The sequence below is a fragment of the Sporothrix schenckii genome (genome assembly GCF_000961545.1).
Source record: "Sporothrix schenckii 1099-18 chromosome Unknown Cont47, whole genome shotgun sequence".
NCBI lineage: Eukaryota > Fungi > Ascomycota > Sordariomycetes > Ophiostomatales > Ophiostomataceae > Sporothrix > Sporothrix schenckii.
Genome location: NW_015971148.1, coordinates 223739 through 246858, shown reverse-complemented (window position 1 = coordinate 246858; position 23120 = coordinate 223739). Strand labels below are relative to the sequence as shown.

At 57.1% G+C, this 23120-nt stretch overlaps 9 protein-coding genes across 9 annotated transcripts; 4 read left to right on the top strand and 5 right to left on the bottom strand.

Annotated features, from left to right (window-relative positions):
• Positions 1–163: 163 nt before the first annotated feature.
• Positions 164–856, top strand: SPSK_03619 (uncharacterized protein; the record flags this gene model as incomplete). The annotated part of the gene is made up of 1 exon (XM_016730456.1): positions 164–856. The coding sequence occupies one exon, from the start codon at positions 164–166 to the stop codon at positions 854–856; it is 693 nt and encodes a 230-aa protein (XP_016584639.1).
• Positions 857–1010: 154 nt separating this feature from the next.
• On the bottom strand, positions 1011–3803 carry SPSK_03033 (uncharacterized protein; the record flags this gene model as incomplete). Its single annotated transcript, XM_016729877.1, has 1 exon — positions 1011–3803. One exon carries the CDS (start codon positions 3801–3803, stop codon positions 1011–1013), a length of 2793 nt encoding a protein of 930 aa, XP_016584638.1.
• A 956-nt stretch (positions 3804–4759) lies between these two features.
• SPSK_03679 (phosphatase YCH1) lies at positions 4760–5259 on the bottom strand (the record flags this gene model as incomplete). Its single annotated transcript, XM_016730514.1, has 2 exons — positions 4760–5082; positions 5151–5259. 2 exons carry the CDS (start codon positions 5257–5259, stop codon positions 4760–4762), a joined length of 432 nt encoding a protein of 143 aa, XP_016584637.1.
• Positions 5260–5588: 329 nt separating this feature from the next.
• On the bottom strand, positions 5589–8104 carry SPSK_03072 (double-strand break repair protein MRE11; the record flags this gene model as incomplete). The annotated part of the gene is made up of 2 exons (XM_016729915.1): positions 5589–8017; positions 8089–8104. 2 exons carry the CDS (start codon positions 8102–8104, stop codon positions 5589–5591), a joined length of 2445 nt encoding a protein of 814 aa, XP_016584636.1.
• Positions 8105–8456: 352 nt separating this feature from the next.
• On the top strand, positions 8457–9863 carry SPSK_03358 (anaphase-promoting complex subunit 10; the record flags this gene model as incomplete). The annotated part of the gene is made up of 1 exon (XM_016730196.1): positions 8457–9863. The coding sequence occupies one exon, from the start codon at positions 8457–8459 to the stop codon at positions 9861–9863; it is 1407 nt and encodes a 468-aa protein (XP_016584635.1).
• A 1183-nt stretch (positions 9864–11046) lies between these two features.
• On the bottom strand, positions 11047–12411 carry SPSK_03375 (lipase 1 precursor; the record flags this gene model as incomplete). The annotated part of the gene is made up of 1 exon (XM_016730213.1): positions 11047–12411. The coding sequence occupies one exon, from the start codon at positions 12409–12411 to the stop codon at positions 11047–11049; it is 1365 nt and encodes a 454-aa protein (XP_016584634.1).
• A 5163-nt stretch (positions 12412–17574) lies between these two features.
• Positions 17575–18494, top strand: SPSK_03546 (uncharacterized protein; the record flags this gene model as incomplete). The annotated part of the gene is made up of 2 exons (XM_016730384.1): positions 17575–17642; positions 17666–18494. The coding sequence occupies 2 exons, from the start codon at positions 17575–17577 to the stop codon at positions 18492–18494; spliced, it is 897 nt and encodes a 298-aa protein (XP_016584633.1).
• Positions 18495–19339: 845 nt separating this feature from the next.
• SPSK_03536 (uncharacterized protein) lies at positions 19340–20269 on the bottom strand (the record flags this gene model as incomplete). The annotated part of the gene is made up of 1 exon (XM_016730374.1): positions 19340–20269. One exon carries the CDS (start codon positions 20267–20269, stop codon positions 19340–19342), a length of 930 nt encoding a protein of 309 aa, XP_016584632.1.
• Positions 20270–21498: 1229 nt separating this feature from the next.
• Positions 21499–22746, top strand: SPSK_03416 (uncharacterized protein; the record flags this gene model as incomplete). The annotated part of the gene is made up of 1 exon (XM_016730254.1): positions 21499–22746. The coding sequence occupies one exon, from the start codon at positions 21499–21501 to the stop codon at positions 22744–22746; it is 1248 nt and encodes a 415-aa protein (XP_016584631.1).
• Positions 22747–23120: the final 374 nt, after the last annotated feature.

Genomic DNA, 23120 nt, shown 5'->3' with positions numbered 1-23120 from the left:
CTTCTCCGATAGCTCGACAGCACGACAGGCGACTTTTGTCTGTTGACGATTGATTCGACCCGCATTGCAATATTGTGGTGTCGACTATTCAGAGTAAGTTGGTCTTGTGGCCTGAGATCTGCTTCTTACCAATTGACTTCCCTGCCCCTAACTCCCCCAACAGATGGACTTCTCACGGCTTGCGCGGACAGCGCTGTCGGCATCGACGTCAACGACAGCGACAGCCTCGCGCACATTTGCGCGCATGTTTGGCGCTGCTCGTCCCAGCTCGTCTCCTTTTTCCCTTTGCAGATCGCTGTCCACCACACCGATGCGCCTCGCGCCGCCCCGGCAATCGGGACAACACGCCCAGCCTGCCTGGCCACCAAAACGAGAGGCGACGACGCCGCCAACAGGGCCCTCATCGGCATCAGCGTCGTCCTCGTCTTCCACGACCGCCGCCCCCGACACCTCCAACCCCTTGAAAGACATGTACTCGTCCGACAGCCCCGCGCAGTGGGCCAACTGGTCGAGCAACGACTTTTCGGCGCGCCACGGCCTGTCCAGCTTCGACATGGGCCTGTCGGCCAGAAGCAGCCGGTCGGCACACGGCGACGATACGCGGTTCCGCTTGAGCCCCGAGACGGGCCGCACGGTGTACGTGGCCGGCAACGTCGACGCGGCGCAGGCCTTTATGCTTCTCAACGCGTTGTGCACGCGCAACCGGGTGCAGGCGGACTTCCAGAAGCAGCGGTTCCACGAGCGGCAGGGCCTGCGACGGAAGCGGCTCAATTGGGAGAGGAGGCGGGACAACTTCCGGCGGGGGCTGCGGGCGTACGTGGACCGGGTGCAGGAGTTGACGCGGCAGGGATGGTAAATGGTAGGGGGGAAGGGAAACGAAACCCTTGTACGATATGAAATACGATTCCACAGAATCATTATTACAAATTATTACAATCACAACCACACAGCCACGGTCAAAACGGGACGACTCGTAACTCAAATATTATACCATTGTACCACATACGCTCCTAAAACTGCAGCTCGCGCGTTGGGCTGGGTATCGGGCTCATCTTGATCTTGGGCCGGCTGCGGAAGATGGCCTCGGCGTCGTCTTGGCCGCCCGACATGAGCTCCTCGGCCAACATCGTAGTATCTTCTTCCTCGTACGCGCCGCTGCCACCGTGTTCGTCCACCGGCGGGAAGTAGCCACCACCATTGGCAGCGGCCTCACATCGTGTAGTGGCCGTCGACGACGACGCGCCTGCAGGTCCGCCGCCCACGCCCAACGACGACTGCCGGCTCTTGCGCTGTGACCGGCGACGGTCGAGCTGGGCCTTTTGGCGGGCGGCCTCAAAGCCGGCCATGCTCTTCCGTGTGCGGGCGACCAAGTCTTCGTAGCGGTCGCCATTGGTAGCACTGCCCGTCGCGGCTGCCTCGTCAGGCACCTCCTCCGCCGCCTTTCCATCTTTGCCGTCGTTGCGCGCCGGTCTGCTCGTCGTCTTGCTGTTGCCGCCCGTCGTGCGCACCGACAGGGACGCCCCAGCGGCAAGATGGCGGCGGTTTGCGAGCGTGTCTTGGCCCCGCTCACCACGGAACGCGTTCTCGTCGTCGCTGTCGCCCGCCGTCCGCACGCCGCCGCCCGCCCGTGATACCCGGGCCATGGTCATGCGTGTCCGCTCCGCGAGGGACAAGGTGTGCCGTGGACGCTTCGCCTTGACAGGCGACGGAGACGCATTGTCCATGGATGCCAGGATCTGGTCCGCGAGGTCCTGCGTGGGGGACGCTGCAAACGACGGAGACGCAACAGACGAAGCCACAGCCGCTGGCCCGTCGGTGGCGGGCGGCGGCTGCAAGACGATCGAGTGCTGCGGAGTCGACACGAGCTCAAAGGGACCGTCGTCGTCGGATGGCGGCGACGGTGGAGGCGGTGAGCGGTCGGGCGACGGTGTGCGAGGGATGACTGGGGCGGGTGTTACGCGCGTGGGCGATGTTCGGTTGGGAGGTGGTCGAATGGGCGGTGACTGTTGGCGTCGGCGGACTGGCCGTGCCGCCTCGCTCAACTGGGGCGACAGCTTCCGCGCGGTAGGCGACAACGGCTGGTCGACCTGGATGGTGGCGGCGCGCTTGATTTTGGGCGACAGGAACTCGCGGGGCGGCGAGGGCTCGTCGTCCGAGTGGTACGACTTGACACTAAAGGTCATGCTCTTTTTCGTCAGGAGGACGCGGCGGCGGGTGGGCGACTCGGCGTCTTCGCTGGGCGGAGCCGACAGCTGCTGTTGTTGGAGGAGGAGGTCTTGCTGCTGGACGATGGGGTGCTCATCAATGTCGCTAATGTCAGACTCCATGTCGCCTGCACCTGCATCTGCATCTGCATCTGCATCAGCCTCTCTACTTTCCGTCTTTGCGTGTCCTCTCGCCGTCGCCTTGGCTGCTGCTTTCCGCGAATCCAGAAACGAGGCCAGCAGAGCCGGGCCGTCTCGCGGCATGTCGACATTGGCCAGGTCGCGGTGGAAACTCCGCAGCAAGTCGGCATAGTCGTCGTTGTGCGGCGGTACGACCGGCGCGTCGGCCCTGTGTCGTTTCGGGTTGAGTGTCGGGTGCAAGTCACTGTGTGCGTCAAAGCCAAAGTCGATGCCCGCTGTTGTTTTGGCCTGCGTCTCATCCGGCGTCTGCTTCTTGGCGTCGGCACGGGCCTCGTGCTGGTGCTTCCCGAGGACACGCCGGCTGTACTCCTGCCATTTTTGCAGCCGCTCCTTCTGGGCCGCCACCCGCCGGTCGAGCTGGTCCAGCAGCCCAGTCTCCGTCTTGCTCTCCAGCTCGCCCAGCCGGCCCGCCTGCACGCGTCGCCACACGCGGTCGGGTGGCGTCGACAGCAAGCCGTCTTTGCGCGTGCGGTCGTCGCCATACACGAGCGCATTCATCCATGCTTCGCTGCCGGACCAGTTGTTGCGCACCAGCCGCTGCAGGCGCAGCCCGACGTCGTCGGCAACCGCAGCGACGTTGTCGTCGTCCTCCAGAGAGCGCGCCAGCTCTCTCCGCCGGGCAATGCTGCGCTCCTTGAGGGCCAGCAGCTCGGCAAAGTCGCGGTACCGCGCGCGCGCAGCCTCCTTGTGCCGCAGCGTGCGGCTCAGAGACGCTTTGTAGGCGAGGATCAGGGCATGCAGTTGTGTGCGGTCGGCCGCGTAGCCGCGGTTCTCGAGGGCCGCGCGCAAGGCCACCGATGTGTCCCCGTCGTGGTCGTGTCCGTCGCCGTTGCCGTCCCCCACCACCCGCTTGAGCACGGCCGACGAAAACACGGCCAGAATCTCTTCCAGCCGCTCGCCGCGGCACTCGTCGAGCATTGTCTTTCGAAGGATGGCGTCGCGGCCAAGTGCGCCCGTCTTCTTGGCCGTCTCGAGGGCCCGCAGAAAGGCCGCCCGCAGATTCACGGACTGCACCTGGTCGGCTGGCGGGAAGTAGGGCTGCATCTTGGTGCGGGCCTCGTCGGGGTCCCAGAAGCAAAACAGGTGGAAGAGCGCCCACTCGACGCTCTGGATGCGGCGTTTCTGGCCCTGGGTGGCATCTTTGGCAGCAAACGTGCGCGCCGTAATGCCGGGCCAGTCGGGGCGGAGGTCGAGGTCGAGGAGGCGGAGGTTGGTGAGGAAGACGTCGACGTAGGAGGTCGAGAGAAAGAGAGAGGAGGCCGAGGGCCGTCCGACAGAGGAGGACGCAGAGGACACGGCCGAATGGGCAGTCACCGCGTCGTGGCCGGCAGACTTGCCGCTCGGCAGGCGACCGGACCTCGTCCGAGACAACAGCGACGTGGACGACACTGTGGCCATGGGGACATGTCGAGAGAGGGGGGAGGTGGAGGAGTAGAGAGGAAGTTTGGAGAGAAGTTATTGGAGTGATGCGTGACGTTGTTTCGAGTTGTGTCGAATTCAGTCGAGTCGAGTCGGATGGTTTGTTAAGGACGTTGTCGTGGTTCTGTGTGCTTGTTGATTTAGTGACGTGAGCGGTCACTTGTCACAATACTCGAGAAGCAACACGGGGCATAGAAAAGATATGCGGTCTGCAATCAATCGAAGTTGGGAATGGGCCAATGGCACACGATCTCCTGCTGTTGACCGTCTCGACCGTGCCGTCTGTGCTGGTTGGTGGGGTGTGTTTGTTGACAACAGGCGGTAAAGACAGTGGGGAAAGCACAACAACCAGGGGCCTAACAGGGGCCTAGCGGCTTGTTCCACCGCCCAGACAGATCCTACATCGGCAGTGGTCATTTTGTTGCAGCTAGTCTGATCGCGAATCGGCAAGGCTGTCAAAGGACAATTGACAGGTCAAGTGAATTCATTGATTCTTCTCGTGGCACATGAACGCAGAGATATGTTATTTATGTATATATATATTTTAAAGTATTAAATAGATAAATTTAGTCATTCTATAATTTATTGGATTTTGAGACGCGATAGAGTGATTGTTTTCTTTTTTTAATGAAGAGAAATTAAAAAAAAAAAAAAACTAATTCAAGCTCAAGAGACTATTCCTTTACGTCAACGGAACAATTCCTTAAAACAACTTCATAGTTTATCTATCCTTCGTCTACTTGTACGTATTACCATCCCTCTTTGTAAACAAGTTGACCAGTGTTTGTTTTGACTGCGTCACGCTCTCATTTTCTCAAAGCATTGATTCGCCTATGTGTGACTGGCTGCCGTCCCCCCAAAGATATCTAGCCATTTCACTTGTTGCCTCCCGCTACCTGTTGTCGTAAGCCACCGGACAAGTCACCGCTACTCGCTCAGTAATTCGCCCACAGTTCTTTCCGGAACCCTTCCGTCAGCCGCGTGTCCTCGCCGTAGACCTCCTGCCAGCCGACAAAGCCGCGGTCCAGCACGTAGACCGTCTGCTTGGGCGACGTTGCTGCGCCGTCTGCGCCGCCTGCCTTGGACTGCACTTCCCGCAGGTACCGCAGCGCCGCGCCGGGCCCCCGCTGCTGCGACAGCGCGCAGTGGAAGACGACGGTGTCGATGCCCTCGAGTCTGCGGAGGAGCGTGGGCATGGTGGCGTCGAGGCTGCCCGACGCAAAGTGCAGGGCGCCCTTGATGTGGCCGCCGATGTAGTCTGCAAGGGCAAAAGTCAGTGACTGGCCAATCGAATTCAGGGGAAAAAGGGGGCGCATTGGAACGGACCGTCGTCTCGGACGTCGACAATGGCAAGGGACTGGGCGGTGGGTTTGGCGAGGATGCGCTCCGCGAGCTGGGCCGCGGTCATGCGCTGGAGGGTGGCGATGGAGGCCATGATGGCGGAGTGGGAGGTGACGCGGAATGGAGAACGCCGAAGATTGCGACCGGACGAGGAGATGGCAAAAGGTACGATGGAAGTGACGCTGGGCTGCCGTTGACTGCGCCAGCAAAATGCGCCCGTCGACCGCCAAAGTGGGGCGTCTCTTACCTACGTTTCACGCTATGAGCACCGCCAGCCTTGACAGAGGAGACAGCCAAGGCATCGACACAGAACGATTTGATATTGGATCGCTTCCTTTTAAATGATCTGCAATTTCGCTATGTATTGACATGCCGCATAAGATATTAAAATCCACACATTACAACTCGTACATCCCAGCATGGCTACCGCCTCCGCGTCGTCCGTGTGGTCGGCGGTGGCTCAAAGTCGTCGCTATCGTCCGAGATCTCATCCGCACTGATTTCCTGAACCGCTGCCTTCTTGCCTCTTGTAGTCGTGGGCGCGGCCGCTGCTCGTGGCCGTTGGGACGGTGCCGGCGCCTGGGACTGTGACAGTTGCAGCGTGGTCTGCCGCAGCCGACCGGTCGCTGGTTTCGCGGCAGCAGCAGCAGCTTTGCTTGTTGCTGATTTGGCTGCTGCCGCACCCCTGGCAGGCGCTCTGGCGGGCGCGGCCCGGCCGCGGCGTGTGGGTGGTGGCGCAGGCTCCTCCATCCCGTCGTCCTCAATCTCGTCGGCCTCTTCTTCTTCGTCGACATCGTCGTCGTCGTCCATCACGACATCGTCCTCGTCCGACTCAGAGTCTTCAAATGGTCCCTTTTTGCGGCCCGAAGCGCTGCGTTTGGCAGCCGGGGCTCGTCGTGTTGACGTCGTTGCTTTAGCTCGGGATGAGCTCGCCGCTGCGGATTTTGTTGTCCGCTTCGCTGCCGTCGTCTTTGTCACGGCGACCGGGGCCAGGCTGTCAAAGTCGTCCATCATGAGGTCCTCGTCAATGCTGCTGCTCGGCCCTGCGCGAGAGGATGCCGCGGCCGCGCGTGCCCGCACCGCGTCCAGTTGGGACCGCGCATGGGACGCTGCTGTCGGCGCCGGCGCCGGTGTCGACAACGCTGAGTCTGCAGGATCCAGCAGTGCGCCCGGGTGCTGCTCCCAGTGGCCCTCCATGTCCGAGTCCCAGTCGTCCGGCTTCGGCTTGTACAGGCGCTTGTGCCGCTGCTTGACCAGCCCCGCCTGGAACTGCCGCTCGCGCTCGTCGCGCAGCCGCTCTATGGCCGTGTCGAGCTCTTCGTCTTCGGCGCCGAGGGCCAGCAGATCCTTCAGCTGGTTGGCCAGCGAGCCCGACACAAAGGTGTCCATGGCGTGCTTGTCGTCCTTGTTGACGAACTGGTTGACGGCGTCGCCAAACTCGCCCTGCGGCAAAATCTTGAGGGACTGCGCCGCTAGGTACTCGTCCACGAGAGCCTCGACCTTGATGGCGTTGAAATCGACGCCGGCCGCGGCGTCGCGCACACCGCCCGGCAACGCAGCGGTCCCGGCCTTGGTCTGCCCCGCCGTGGTCTTGCGCCGGTGGAAGTAGATGACGTCGTTGACGTTGGCGACTTTGCCGGCAAACCGGTTGGAGAACCGCTGCGGGTTCTCGCAATCGAAATTGCCGCCCTCCGGCGCGGTGTATTCGACCTTGAGGCGGATGAGAGGCAACGGCGTTTCATCGTCGTCGTCGCCGTCGCCATCCTCGTTGCCGTCGCCGTTCGCGTCGTTCGCGTCGGCCCGGCCGTTGTCGTGCAGCGCCATGTACTCCGCACGGGCCTCCTCAATCATTTCCTCGACGACCAGCATCAGTCGGCGTGTCAGCTCGGCACGGTTGTCGCGCTTCTTGGCCAGGTCCTTGAACCGCTTTTCCTGGGCCAGCACAAGCTCGCGCGTGACAAACGGCCGCACCGTCTTGAGCGGGATCTTGTCGACGGTAAACTCTTTGCCTGTCACGCTGACAATGGCCACGTGCTTGGCCACGGCCTCGCCGGGCACAAGCGACGTCGCCACGGACGAGCCGGGCTGCATGACGTGGAAGCCCGTCTCGGGGTTCTTTTGTGGATCGATCAGGCACTCGTGCTCGTGGCCCCAGACCACCAGGTCGAGCCAGTCGGGCAGGAAGTTTTCTGGCAGGTAGCTTGTGGCCGTGTGCGCGTGGTGGTTCTGGTGGACGACCATGAGATTGAAAAAGTCGGCGGCCTGCTGGTTGGGCCGGAAGAAGGTGACCTTGTGGTCGCGGAACGTGCGGAACATGCGCTCGTCGCGGACGTTGCCCGTGCCAAAGAGGGCCAGCTTGGTGGCCCCCTTCTGGAGCAGCACGGGCTTCACCTTGATGTTGTCGGCCTCGGGCACGCGGCCAAAGTAGTTGACAAACCCGGCCACCTGCAGCAGGTCGAGCGAGCAGTAGTGGCCGTCGCCGCTGGGGTCGTCGTGGTTGCCGTGGATGGAGAAGACGGGGATGGAAATGTTGATGTCCGGGTCCTCGTAGTTGACATGCCCGACGGCGCCCTCGAAGATCTCCGCGGCGTCGCTCAGAAACTCGAGCTCGCAGGGCTTCATGCCCAGACAGTTCTGGCGCAGGCTGCGCATGACCTGGTACATGGCTTTGCGGGACGGCTTGTTGTCGTGGAAGAGGTCGCCGCCTAGGAGGACCATGTCGACGTCCTCGGTGCGGGCCAGGTTCATGATCTCGTCAAAGGTGCGCCAGCTGTCGTCTTTGCGGATGGGGTCGCGCTCCTCGTAGCCGACATGGTTGTCGGTGGCCACGAGGATGCGGATTGTATCCGGCTCTATTTTGTTAGGCGAATGGGAGATGGAGAGAGGGCGAGGAGCACGAGGAGAACTAGAGGGGTCAGCATACCTGCGTTGCGGACCATTGTCTTGTTTTTGACAATGAGGTCAATGGGGAGTGCACAGCAACCAAGTCCACAAAAGGCTGTCAAAATGGTCCTGTCCAGGAATGTTGGCGATGCGATGCAAAGGTCCGAAATTCAGTAATTACTGGGGCAGTTTAAAGTGGGCTTGGGCTACCCGTTAGCCTGTCGCGACGCGCTGGAGCCTAATTGCTCAAAGTGCCCCAAAGGCCCGGAAAACGCGAAATTCGACCGCAATCACGTGTAGCTCTCCAAGCTCTGACTTCAAAGCTTCCCCTCCAACGTCAACAAAAACATAGCTCACAGCGACAGCGAACAACCTTTTTATCTGCCAACTCACGACGGCATATTGCACATGGACCCGAGCAATCCATTACGCGGTCCACGACGGGCAGCGCGGCGCGGCGAAGAGGCTCTGCGATACGACCGTCCTGGCGGGTTTCGAGCTGCCTCAGCTTCAGCTTCAGCGTCTGCCGCGGCGACGGCAACACCTCCCTCTCTCCCCTTCCCACCCGGCCCTCCACCAAACTTGAGGTATGCTCGCGGCGCACACAGTGTTTCACCTGCCGTCGACCCCTACGGCAACCAGTTCGCTGCCTCGGACGATACAGAAGAGGACGACGCGGACATGGACGACGACGCAATTGCGGACAATTTGATGGCTCAGATGGCACAGATGGCACGGCTGCGGGGCGGGCGGCCTCCACCGGGCGCGCGAGCAGGAGCAGGGAGACATGCTCTGGACGGGGACGACTCGTACGAGTATGAAGACGACGAGGACCACGAGGGACAGGACGCTGCGGCCGACGACGACGAGGGCATGGACGAAGACGACGACGACAGCCCCGACGACGAATTTGAGTTTGCTGCGCAACGGGTTGTCGACTCAGACTCGGACTCGGACGACGACGACGAGGCGGTTGGCGACGACGACGACGATGACGAAGAGGAGGAGGAGGAAGAGGACGACGATCTGCACGGCCCGGTCGGCGAAGAGGGCGTCGACGTGGTCGACGAGGATGACGCGGACGGCGCCGCCGTGTCGTTTGACCCCGTGGTGCTCGGCCTCAAGGAAATCAACAACCTGGCCCACTTTAGCGTCAGCAGCCACAAGCCGGGCAACGGCGTCGACGAGCTGCTGCACGACGACCTCGGCAAGTACTGGCAGTCGGACGGCCCGCAGCCGCATCTGCTGACCATCCATTTCCTGCGGCGCGTGGAGATCCGCGCCATCCGCTTCTATGTCGACTACAACCAGGACGAGTCGTACACACCCACGTCGGTCGTCCTGTCGGCGGGCACCGGCCACCACGACCTCCTCGAGTTTGCGTCGCTGGCGCTCACCACGCCCGTCGGGTGGCAGGACATTGACCTCAGCCAGGTGGGCGGCGGTGCCGACGGGCGGTCGCTGTGCTGCTGGATCGTGCAGATCCGCGTCAAGGAAAACCACCAGAACGGCAAGGACACGCACATTCGCGGCATCAAGCTGTATGCCGTGGACGAGAACGCGCCACCGGCGGACAGCGCACTGGACGAGCTGGCGCTCGTCAAGGCGCGGACGCTGCAGCTGCCGCTGCCGCCGCAGGAGAAGCAGCGTCAACTTGTGCTTGAGCAGCATCTGGGGCGGGTCGGCGAGGCGCTGTACGAGCAAGACGATGATCTGTTTGAGCGGCTGATCACGCAGCCACTGGACGGGCTGCCCGGAGCACCGGAGCGTTCGGGGAGCATCGCGACGTTCCTGCGGGACGAGGAGATTCGGTAACTCACGGGCAGGGCGAGGATGAAGACTGGACGGGATCCTGCAAACGGGCAGGCATTGGGCAGGGGTAAGCATGGCCAGATAGGATATCGGCAAGGTACGGGTATGGGATGGCATATTACGGGGTTATGGCGTTTCGGTTGCAACATCACGCGGGATGAACGTAACGATTTTTAATCCACAGGATTTGACAATCACTGTTTACAGGCATTGTACTATGACAATAAAAAGCCTTGCGCTCTATGCTCTTCTGGCCGTATGCGGTCGCCTTCAACAGTGTCGTGACCATACACATTGTCGGCGTTGATGATCTGGTTTGAATGCTGTTGTGTTATGGGCATTGCGGACACGAGGACCACGAGTTGTCTGCGTCCGTTGTTGAGTCAGAATCAACGACGATGAATCTCAGGTTTTTATCATTCTCCGTCCCCTGCTCTTCTTTTGTTCTTTCAGCGTGGTCTCCAGGGTCAAATTCTACGATTAAATCCTCACGACCACACACCCAGCAGTTCTTCGCTTCACCTAGAGGCTAGACCCGAATGACTGAAAGAGGCAATTGGACCGGCAGACCGGGCATGAGAGATTGGTAGCAGGGTACGAAATACGATGCTGTGCTACCCCAGTCGTAAGGCTGCGATGTAGATGACCGTCGATGACACAAACTATCTGCACCATAAAATAGGTTAGTGGCGGCGGGTGCATGTGTCGGGATGAACACAAGGTTCTGATGCTGTAAATCGATGGGGTGCGTTTGTGTCGTTTCTCTGGTAGCGCGGAGCAGGGAGCTTAGGGGACAATCATTGCCGTGTTCAGCGTATGCACCCGGATTACAGGGCTGACAGCGACCAGCATCAGTCTGACCGTGCACCAGCGCACTGCGCATGGACCATCGCCGGATCGGGAAACGACGTCATCTAACAGTCAGATTGTTTATCGGACGGCATGTCTGTGCTGTGTACAGTAACTCGTAAATAATAAAATGACTTTTACATTGTATTACGAAATAAACATTAACGAGGAGCAACAGCGAGACGATAAGCAAAGCAAATAACCGCGCTGACCAACCCAATCCAACCCCAGAATTAAAAACACAAAGCCAGATCCAAATCGAGCATTTCGCCCATTATGTACATTTCTCATGTGCTCGTAATTATATACATGACGTTCTTGCGTCACCCGTCAGCGCCTAAAACTGCGACGACGACACGTTCACAAAGACGTTTTGAACAAAGCAGCCTGTCGCATTCGCCGACGTGGCGAAGCTGCCGTCAAAGATGCTGTTGAGCCAGGTGACGGCGCCGTCGCGGCCGTTGGTGCCCTCGGCGGAGTGGCCGCCGTTGGTGTTGCGGGCGTAGTTGATGTTGACGCCGACGCCGCAGAAGCGCTCCACCAGGGCGTCCGTGTCGTTGATGGGCGAGACCTCGTCCTTGATGGCCTTGTAGACGTAGAGGGGCATCTGCGGGACGCCGTGGTAGCCCATGAGGCCGTCGGAGTGGATGACCTGCTGGGCCTGGGGACTGAAGATGTCCTGCAGGCCGCCCTCAAAGTACTCGGAGATGTTCTGGAGGGCGTAGGTGGCAATGTTCTTCGACAGCGAGTACGTCTGCGTCGCCAGGAAGCCCGTCTTGTTGTAGGGGCCCTCCGTCTTGAGCCGCGACAGGAGGTACTGGTAGACGTCGGGGAACTGGTTGGCGATGCCTAGGATGGCCGGCGGCACGAGGCCGGCCTCGACGCTGTTGTAGACTGAGTAGAGCACGCTCGTCACGTTGGGCGTCAGGCCGCCCAGCGCGGCGCCGCTGAAGCGGAGCTCGGGCGCGTACTGCACCGCCAGCTCGGCCGCCCACTCGCTCGCCAGCGCGCCGCCGGAGTAGCCCCACATGGCATAGCTTGTGTTGCCGGGCACGCCGAAGCGCACGGTGTTGCGCAGAATGGCACGGATCGAGTCGATGGTCGCGTGGCCCGACAGCACGCCTGCCGTGAACGATGCCAGCGGGCCCTCGTAGTCGGGCACGCTGACAAACCAGCCCTTGCCCAGCGACTCGCTAATGTCCACGTCGACGCCGGCGTACAGGGCGTAGCTGGGGCTGGCGTCGAGCGACACCGAGTCGTAGGGGATCTGGTACGACAGGATGGAGCCGTTGCGCCCTGTCGTGGCGTTTTCAAAGGGGACAAAGAGCGTCGTCACGGCCCACGTCGGGTTGTAACGCGAGCCGGTGGTGCGGTACAGAATATTCCAGGCCGACGAGCAGTTGCCCGTGATGGCGCTCAGGTTGCCCGGGGCCGGGCGCACGCGCAGAATGGTGCCGGGGGCCTCGTTCTCAAACTGGTAGGGCGCGGTGTACCAGGGGTCCTCGGTGGGCGCAATAGGCTGGTCGGTCACATTGAAGCTGGCTGCGCTGCTAGGGGGGACGCCCAGCAGACGGCGACTCCGGAAGTCGTAGACGGGTGCGGCCGGTGCAGCTGGGACAGGTGGCTCGACCACGGGAGCCGGCGCAGCTAGGGCGGAAGGCAGGCTCGCCGCCGCCAGGGCGAGGACAGCAAACGAATGCATGACGTTGGGGGAGGAGAAGTGACGGAGTAGAAGACAACAAACAACGAGACTATAGCTGGCGATGGGAGGCTATAGATGCTGCAGATCTATAATGCGGCCTGAGCACTAGCTGCTTTAAATCACTGTATATCCGGATGTAAGGAAAGGGACCAGCAAAAAACAAAGAAAGGGGGAAATAATGAAATACCATCGAAAAGCAAGAGCAAATCACATATTTCCCCGGGTGCGTGGCATCGCGAGGGGCGAGCCGGACAATGGCCTCTTTATAAGCTGCGAAGAGCACACCATGGGCTGACCAGACAAAAACGGACCTGAGCTGGTCGGAGAGCTGCGGCTTTGCAGGTTCTCGTTGGTACAGGTTCTTTCTGCAGACTAGCTACGAATGCATGAGACTACAGGAGGCTACATCAAAGAGCACAAAGCGAGGGAGGACGGAAATAGACAAAAAGGGAAAAGGACAAACGGGCCAAACGGACAAAAACGAGAACGGGTAGCTTGCATGGCCCGAGACCATGGCTAAGACCAACAGAGCAGCGCAATGGGTTGTGGGGACGGGGCGTGGGAACGGGTCAACAATAAGAACCGGAGGAGACCATAGAAACCTAAAGACCATTAATGACCATAATGACCATGACGGGGTGTTGGACGCTCCGTCCGGAGGGGGTGTTGGTCGTGAGGTGGCGGAAAAGAGAGCGGACTAATACGTGGTAGTCTTACTCTCAAGTGTCCGAAAGAAGAAAGAAGACAAGAAACAGACAAGACGACCACAAGAAGGGACCCAAACCGCAGCCCCCCCGCTTTGTCGGGCTTGTTGACATCGGGCGACCGACAGGATCGGATTGGATGGGTTTTTTTGGAGTTGGCCTCGGCACCAACAGCAGACGTGCATTTCCTTGACAGACTTGCAGATGTGCAGATAGGCAAACTGCAGACCTGACAGCAAGGGCAAAACACCTTGCGTGTCTGGGTGTCAGTGGACGGTGGCTGGCGCTGCACGCGGGCACACCACCAGAACGAGGAGGGACCGAGAATGCATCATGCATTATGTGAATTCAGATCGCATAAAGTCGTGACATGGCCCTGTTGGTCTATTGATTCGTCGTCGAGCCATTTGTTACGCTAGACACTTTGGTGTTTGTTGGTTGTTGGCTGGCCGCTCTTTTGGCCGCATTTGATCGCATTTCACCGCATTCGGTCATGCTGGCGTCTGTGGGATGACATCAGTCAATATTTTGGTCGAGCTTTTTTTTTTCTTTCTGTCAATTTTTTTTTGTGCCGCCGGATGGTCGCATACCATCCACTAATACGCCGTGTTTGCCGCTGCGTCATGGTGTCAGCCCCGCAAACACACGGTGTGGGTGGAGAATGCGCCCAGACTCGCACTCGCTGGACTCGCTGGCTTTCCGGGCTGTTGCAGTTGTGCTGGCGGGGCATCAGCGTTTGTCTCTGCGCGTTTTTTTCTTTCTTTTTTCTTCTTTCGCAAGGCTTTGCCGCCGTATCGTAGAAAGACTTGCAAATACGCTCGAAAAGACGCTGGCAAGCCCATGCCTACTTCGGAACGATCAGCATGACCCTCTGAGACCCAAGCTGGACGCTCGGGACTGCACACTGCCGAATACTGCGTTGCAAGAACAAGGGATCCTGACAAAGCGCCAGTGGATGCGGCCGATCGCAGTACGATGGTACTCTTGAGAGTGAACATTGAACATTGCACATGGACAGCTGAGTAATGAGCATGGAGCAGTGCGCATGGTCACTATGTATCTATTTGATATTTCGTCCGAGTCACCTACTGTTTGGCGGAAGCCCAGCCACAAAAGTCATGCCGACTAGCCGGTGGAGGTACGAGAATACGAGTACGACGGACTCGAAAGGGAAGGCGACAGAAGGAAGAAAAAGACGGAAAAGAAGAAAAAGAAGAAGCAGGAAAAGCGTGGCGGAGACCGCGGATGAACGATGGAAGAGAAACAATGGCCAAAGGAACATAAGGAACCAAACCGAAGCTCGGCGGCTGCACCCAATCCAGAGCATTGCAGGCAGCACAGCACCATCTGCAGATGCCTGTTGTGGCCTAGCGGTTCGCGGGGTCGAGCGTGGAAGGTCTCGTGGGACTGCCCGCCACAACGGTGGGCAGTGGGTGGAGCGTAGAGGAGAGACGGTTGAGCAGAGTCGACGTTTCTTTGAGGGCCGGTCCCGTACGAGCCATCATCTTACGACAGGCAATACGGAAGAGAGCGTGACCTGTCGGCGGTGGAGTGCTGTGGGGAGTGCAGTGGGACCAGCGCAAAAGTGCTTTGGACAGAGGCCTGGGTGTCCTGCCTTTTTTGGCCTTTTTTCTGGTATACTTCTCGTCTTTTTGCTTCTTTTGTACTTTTCCTGCCGCCTTCTTGTCTCGCTGCCCTGTTGGCCTTGTTGCCGCTTCTCATTTCTCTGTACTATTCGAGTGCGACATAGTTTTGCATGTCCCATTGCTCTCGTCTCGATGGCTCGTTTGACTGCGCTGTAGGCTCGACGGCGTTTTGTAGGATTTGCACATGTCAAACGATGTCGTTGCATCCAAAAGAGAAGAAAATGTGGCAAGGGTCTGTCCAATACTGCGGGGTTGCGGCAATACGACGGACTGGATCAAAAAGGCAAAGCGCAAATGAACAAAGCGCAATGAGGTCAGTCGGACACCGTTGCGCCGGTGCCAAAATATTGAATACTACGTTGTAATACAGACGTACTTCGTACTCTCGGTACTCTTCTGTGCTCGTGAAAACCGACAGCAACGGTACCGCCGAGATCTGGTCAAGCCTTTCATGTCATCGAACGGTGGCGTTGGCACATTCATAGAGTGCGCACTGCAGCCACTGCACTGCTGCAGCCACTCAGCCACTCAGCCACTCAGCCACTCAGCCACTCAGCCACTGAAAGCCACTGAAAGCCACTGAAAGCCACTGAAGCCACTGAAGCCACCCGCACATCGAGTGTGCACCATCTTTTCCCATTGCACCTGGCTAAGGCAGGGTGCCGGTGTGATGGACGACCCTTCTTTTCGCCAGTTTCCTCTATTTCCTCTTTATCGTGTTCACTCTAGCCTATTCTCTATTCTTCTTTGTTGATACGTACACTACTTGGTCTCGTACAGCGCACCGCTCGTCGCCACACTCGCGCCTGTTACCTAGCTTGGTCCTAGACGGCGTGGCGTTTAGTGGCGCCGATCTTTCAGCAGATCTGGGTAGGAGACGAGGACGAGGATGAATATGGAGAGTGACACTGAACTGAATGTTGTTTTTGGTTTCGGATTTTATTTTAATTTTGGAGGTTTTGACATGGGTCGATAATATTGTTTGAGGATCTGCCGTGTAAGACGCAAGCTTTGTTCATTTTGTAACCGTCAACATGTCTCCCTGTACGATTCAATTAAAAGACGATGCAATACGAACCAATGCAGAAATGTAGAAAATACAGGGACAACAATATGGATACAAGGAAGTCGGCCGACATCCCAGTTTTTTTCCGGATGGACGACTGCTGTAACGCAGGACGGACAAGACTGCCAAGATGGCAGATGGTTTGCCGAGCTGCGGTATTTTGTGTGCATCATCATGTCGGTGCAGTTTAGCTGACCGGTGAAGTGAAAAGAGGAAAGAAAAGTAAGAACAAAAAAATTACAAAGGACCCCTAACTCGGTCGAGGACGAAGGACAAAGAGGAGACTAGCATAAAGTACTAACAAAAAAGGTATGATCCTCGTATTTATGCAACTGCACGAGAGGAACCACAATCAAGGAACCACAATCGAGCAAACTTGAGAACAAAGGCACCTCGCCTGGGCTTTGCGATGGCGATCGTCATGGACGTCGTGGGTCCAACGACGAATGCAAATGTCCAACGTTGGAGCCAACCAAGCATGCCGAGCCAGTTGCAGCAGACACTGACAAAGAAACGCAAAACCATGAGAACGATGCCTCTTTGTTCCTTTTCTCGTGTTCTTGGTAGGGAGGGGTCGAAGGGACTTTTGCGAGATCGATGAACAAGAGAAGTGAATGATGACACCGCGGCGACTCTGAATTCCTTCTACAAAAGACCTTTGCATCCCGATGCTAGAACGTGAGGTCGTCGTGTTGTGAGGGATGGAGCGGTGAGCATGTCCACCCAGAAAACGGACAGCTCTGACCGAGACCAAGTTGACCCAAACACGGCAAATCGATACGAGGATCTTCAATCATATTCAGTTTTGTTGCGAGGCTTTTTGCGCCCTTTTTTGTCTGTCAGTTTCGTAGACTTTATCGTCGACAACGACAGTAGATAGCAGACAGTCTCGAAATCGATACCACGGCCTCTGCAAACTTTGCTCTTAGGAAGACTTCATCATTAACGTAAACGGTTTTGTGCTGCCTTGGATTGGCTTATGAATCTGCTGAATGGTCGACTGATGCCGCCATATTTGGTGTTCTGCAGAGAATTTGTTACATTCACGATCCTTCTCAATGTCAACTTGTAACGTTTGACTGAATATGATGAGCACAATGTTATCACTCACGATCCTTCAGTGTCCTCTGATGGCATAACGTTCCTTGCTCCCCTGACCTGCGAAGACGTGGTGATCGGCCGGGCGGTCTGCCTGGTGGCCGCCGGTATGGCGCCCACCCAGCCCATTCCAAGACCTGGAAGACGTGTACTCCGTCCGCGGTAAGTCGCTTCGACGGGGCCCCCACTACGACGTCTGGAGTACAGAAAGAAACAACGGAACGGCGGCCGCATCGGAGTACCTACAACAGAATTGCGCTCACATCATACGCCTGTGATAAAATGTTGTAGGGGTTGGGTGACCCCGCGTGGACGAGATCAGATAACATTGGCGCACTCCACCTTCACCTCCACGTCGGCGGTCACCGGTCCACCACAGCCCACGGGCCAAGCCCGGCATCTTTCGTCCGTCCCCTTGACCTTGCCCTTATTTTCTTTGCCTTGGTTTGTTTCACCTGCCACCTCAACCTTTCCCCTCTTCTACAGCTGTACCGATCGATCCTGACGGGCCGCCGGTCGCCAAGAACGAGAACCACGTGCGGATGTCCCAAGATCGGAAGTGCATCGGACGGCTACCCTGTATTCGATGTGCTCCATGACCTTATCTTTCGATTACCCAAGAGCACAGCGCTGACCACGCATTGTTGGGATGAACACTGCTATCCGTGCCGCTGCACCGGCACAAATCCAAGCTCAAGCAATTTGCAAGCAGGGCAAGTATGGGAACGCAGCACATCCAGTTGTGTCACTGGAGCACAGACACCGCGCACGTTCCGTACGGTTCACTCCGGAAACGAGCATGGCGACAGGATGCAGATGAGCGATGTCCCCAGTAACGCCTTTCGTCCTACCACCAATGCTGTAACCTGTACTATGGATACTCAGTTCCTTCGGCACCGAATACGTCGCAAAGGTACTGAGCACATTGGTGGCCAAGGCCCTACTCCAACCGTCAGCCGTACGGCATCGGCCGCGGGCTTGAGCCGATGGCGGCCCCGGTTCTCGATCCACTGGGACATGTCGGCGTCTAGGTTCTGCTGCCCACACCTGGTCCGCCCTCTGGACCTTTGTTGTGGTCAAAGTGCTGCCACAGCCGACAAAGAGGGCATAGACGGCATGCGATCCCTCGACGACGGCCAGCCCACCATCCAGAGGGCCACCGTTTGGCAGCAGATTGAGCCCTCCTTGGACGCACTGGTCGATGTAAGCCCAGGGAGCACAGGCGGCTCCAATGAGTTCACAAGCAGGGTCGGGGATAGAAAGGTTGAGGCCGACAAAGCACACGGCCAGCTCGTCCACGTCCTGGATTTTATTTTCGAAACAATATCGACAAGACCGGGCGCCGAGTGCAAGTCCCAGAAAAGCTGTTCGTGGGCGAAGCCATGGCGAGCGGGAAAGCCATCGTGGCTAAAAAAGGAAGTTGGTCGGGCTTGTTCGTGTTGTGGTTGCCGTGGTCAAAGCCCCATATCACAGCACTCCAGCGACGAGGCTGCCCTGGTCGGTGTAGTGCTGGATTTCTTCGGGAGGCAGGTAAAATGCTCCAGCCGTTTTTTTTGTCTTGAGGTTTAATCATCCACTCGGGGATCTAATCTCGGTGGGAGCGGCCAGGGCCTTAGCGCTAACTGGATGTGGTAAAGGGGCCAAATCGCCTGAATAGCCCCGGACCTATGTAGGCCTGTCAAGGAACTCATATTCTTCACCTCGCCAGCAAGCACCTTGGACAACGTGGTATTATCGTGAGATGGGCTTTGCTGAAAAGAGTACAGAGATAGTATATTGTACGGCTTAGTATCGCGCTGGAATACTTTACCGAGTCGTTTTCTCGGTTATCCAGACGAACCTGTTATCGCAAAGCGTGTCCCTTTTTTTTTTTAATTATTTTGAACCGTCCTTATCATGGCTGAGCGCCGCAGGGGTCGCTTCATTGGATACTGGCGCTAACACGCAGCTTTAACATACGCTTAACAGAATCTGCCCCAGGGGGCTTGGCTGGCCTTCTAAGGGATTTCCACGCCGTTGAGAGATATTAGCCTGTTGTAGCGTCCCATAGCGCCACATAATAGCGCCCTCAAGGCCAGGGCTCAGCGTGCTTGACATTCCTTGGCGGCATGTCGTGTGTAGTAACTGGGGCATGAGCCAGTTCCCACCAACGCGCCCAAGAAAACATAATCAACTTCAAAGGATGTAATGCAAGCGAAAGCCGGCAGACTAGTTGATACTTCTCGACATTGTGAAATACTCGTATAGAAAACTAAAAGTACAGACTGAAATTGCAAACGAGACATTGATACGGGAAATCATCGGAATAAAAACCATAAGAAATCAAAATAACATGGGGGCAAAACTGCACAAGAGCGAGGACTGAATGTAAATGCAAAGAACGCAAAAGAAGACTTAACGCAATAGGAAGCATCTTATCGACGACGATGCCGACTGCTTTCTCCGCCACTTCTGCCAAAGCCAGCAGTACTGCCTTTCCCCTTGGATGGAGCTGTCTGCTCCGAGTCCACACTCCCCACAATGTCGGTGTAGTCCTCGACAGTAGCCATCTGTGCATGGTATGCCTTTATAAGAAATCCTAGCAGCGCTCGCATCATCTGCGTTCTGTCTGTCACAATTGTGACGAGGCAATACTCGCCGCCCATCTTAAGTTCCGTATCCGCGAGGTCCGTATCCACGAGGACGACGAGCACTAGCGTGTGCCAGTCGAAAAAGGCGATATATTTGGTCCCATAGTGGCTGCTGTAGCTAACGGCCTGTTTTAGGAGAATCTGTGAGTTGTTCTTGAAGCTTGGTTCAAGATACTCAAGCGGGTCCCGCGCATTAAACTCGTTCCAGGTGAAGACTGTGCCGAAGTCATCTGGATCGATAAGAGTGGGCCGTTTAAAGTCAAGAATCGCAAAGTAGGCGTGCAGGTCCAAGGTATTGGGGTTGCCCAGACCCCAAATGCGGTCAGCTCGGACCGAGAAGGTGTTCCCGTAAACGGTGTGCTGTGACAAAACGCGAAACATACCGACTGGCAGATACTTCGTTAGAACACAGTCGATGGCGTAGAGGAGATACACGCTCGAGGCCTCGGCAACATCGCCCTCCACGTCCATGTATCTGGCATCGTTCCACTTTGGCGATCGGTCGTTGGTAAAGTGCCTGCCGGCTCGCATTGCCCGGAGTGCAGCACTGGCAAATGTATCCCATGCCGAGAATGGCACGTCGATGCGAACCTTGGGTTCGTCTGCCCGCCTTGTGGATTCACCTGAAGCAACTGCTAGGGGACGAGTGAGGGGCATAACGAGATAACGTCCAAGCTCGAGGGCTTCGTCGAAGCTTTCTAGAAGAAGTCCCATGTTGACAACGAGAGAGCAAGTGTGGCTGTGGGAGTATGATCGACGATATGGGTGAAAGCAATGGAAGAGAGAGTTGATGGTCAAGTGAAATCGGTCAGAACAGTAGAGCCTTCAGCATCCGTGCAGCTGGAGAGGGGAAATATGAGGAATTTGTATCAAGTGGTGGCAAGAGCTGCACTGGTAAATGTAAACAAAAAAGGTCTTTGATGTGTGGGTGAGTATATCTTTCCTTCTGACCAAATCGAACTCGAGCCGCTGCAGCAGCATAGTTGAATTATATACAAATGGCAGTCACTGATGATGCTTAATATAGCCAGCATCTTCATCTGTGCCATGATCGTTTTCATTGACGAAACAATTGCACGCCTGTCTTTTTTTGGAACGTTTGTCGTGAATGTCTCCGCCGCATAATTTTGGCCCGGTGGTTGGTAGGGAGAAGCGTTAAAGGCCTGCCTTTTGGCCTATTGATATCCTACGCCAACAAACACACCACTGGCCTATGGAAATGCATCGTTTTTGTGAAACACGACTGAACTTCCAATCTTCGTCTTTCAGGTTGGACTCTCTCTGTCGGGGTGGCAGATTTTAGAAGAAGTGGGTCTATGGCATGTAGGCCTTAGGCGAGGATTGAAACTGTGCGAGGCTGTGAATGAGCCGTGCTAAAAACAAACCAGGCCTTTTTTTGCTATTGTCACCCCCAAGAAGCGGCCTCGCAAAGCAGGGCCTTGCTTCATGTCCTTTGTAGTCAAGATTAGCTGGAGTAGGACTATCCCGTATTTCTTTTGTTCCTTATTTTAGGTGCGCTGTCTCTGTCATTCCGGCTCTCCCTCTTGTGTCAGAGGCGCCCTGAAAGCCCCTCTCCAATTATTTGCCACAAGGCTTTCTTTTCCCCATCCCTGGTATTCATGGCCGCCAATTCCATATTTAGTTGTCTTGTCAATGGCCGGTACTTACGCAAGGGTTTTGAACAGTCTTTATTTTATGCTATTCTAGGTTCTACCGTGCGTTGTGTTTTTTAGGTATTGGCTTTTGACCCAGAGACCTAGCAGTTCTAGGTGACCAATGATTAGTTATCCGTTGAGGTGAGGCTACGGCGACCTTTCTGCAAGCAGATGTGCAATTGCTTCTGTTTTGAATAAGACCCCGCTAAATGCCCATCACATTTCCAACGACATTCAGCTGCATCTCAGACTGCAATCCAACCGCCTTTTACATCTGCAAGCGGCAAAATGTACGAATATCAGTCGAAGCAGGACCCCCCGCGACCCGTTGATTTTCCCTATCAAGTCGGCCGCTCCTTTTCCATTCGACGGCATCGCGCGCCACCGCCGTTTGGACAGAGGTACCGCATTTCCCCCGGCCTGCGAAAGCACACCCATTTTGGCAGGGATCCAGCACTGTCCAAGCTCTCGAACCTCGAGCGGTGCCTCCGCCACCCACCCCAAGAGCGGCCGCCTGACGAGGACGAGGACGGCGAAGAAGACGACGGCAAAGACGGCAACGAACCTGACTACGACAAGGTCTACACACTCCAAATCACCGAGGAGATCGTCGCGCGCGTGGGCCACGGGGCCCAGATTCTGCGGTGTCGCGTCGACGGCGAGGGCGACAACAAGGACAATTACGTGGCCAAGATCTACGATGGCGCGTACTTCAACGAAGACGATGGCTGGTTTGGCGACGTGTCGTTTGACGCCGACCACGAGTACAGCGTCGAGGTGGCTGCGTACGAACATCTGAACGGCGAGGGGGCCGATGGCCGATACACGCCGTGCTACTACGGGTCGTACACATTCGAGCTGCCCGTACCAAAGGACGAGTCTGGGCACGCGGACCGCCCGCCGACGCGGCCTGTCCGTCTCATCATCATCGAGTACATTGCCGGCACCAGCATGTTTGCCCTCCTGAAACGCGGCGTGGTCGACACGATCCCCGTCCCGCGCCGCCTCGAGCTGATGGCCGATGCCATGGAGAGCCGATGCCAGCTTGACTTTTTGGGACTGGCCCATAACGACTTTGAGCCGCGCAATGTGTTGGTTTTGGATGCGGCTCTGCGCGAAGACGACGAGGCCGGGCAGTGCGTGGTCATCGTCGACCTTGGCCGGTCGTACATTGTTGACTCGTATTGGCTGTCGCCGAAATACGTGCGGCCACGACAGCCCAAGCCGATAAGCCCAATGTACGTTTTCTGGGGCTCCCCTCTCAATTCATTCGCGGCATGGATCCCGCACGTCTACCACCGGCGCTGGCCGGCGTTCAACGGCTGGTTGAAACACCGCTGGGGCAGTACGGCCGACGACGAGGACAAGTATTATGTGCCCCGCGGCGCGGTCCACCGTGAAACTCGAAGATACGACGACGAAACGGAGTACATTCCTCCCGAATCGATTCCGCTCGTCGAGGACCCGATTCCCGGCAAGATTGTGCGCTCGCTGGATCCCGACTATGAAAAAAAGGTGAGGGAATCGTGGAACTGAGTGAATGTGGTGCGAGATGACTTGTGTTGTGTCGTGCTATGTTTTTGTTTTGATACCATTTGATTCATTCTACCAGTCCTTAGTTCTCCATCTCTAGCTACTTTTAACAACATGCTGCATTTCATCCGGCACCTGCCGTCCAACATGCGCGCCTACACACGCCGAACTATGTGCTTAACGATACTTTTTGTGCGCACTCTTTGCCTCCTCGTACTCGTGGTCTGCGTAGAAGCGATGCCGCCCGTCAAGATCGACTCTGGCAATGCTGACCCAGCACCGGCCGCACAGCGCTTGAATCCCGGATGGCTACGATGCCGGGACAAAACCACAATACTGGTAGTCTGCCTTGCAAAGAAGGCAACATAATAATAACA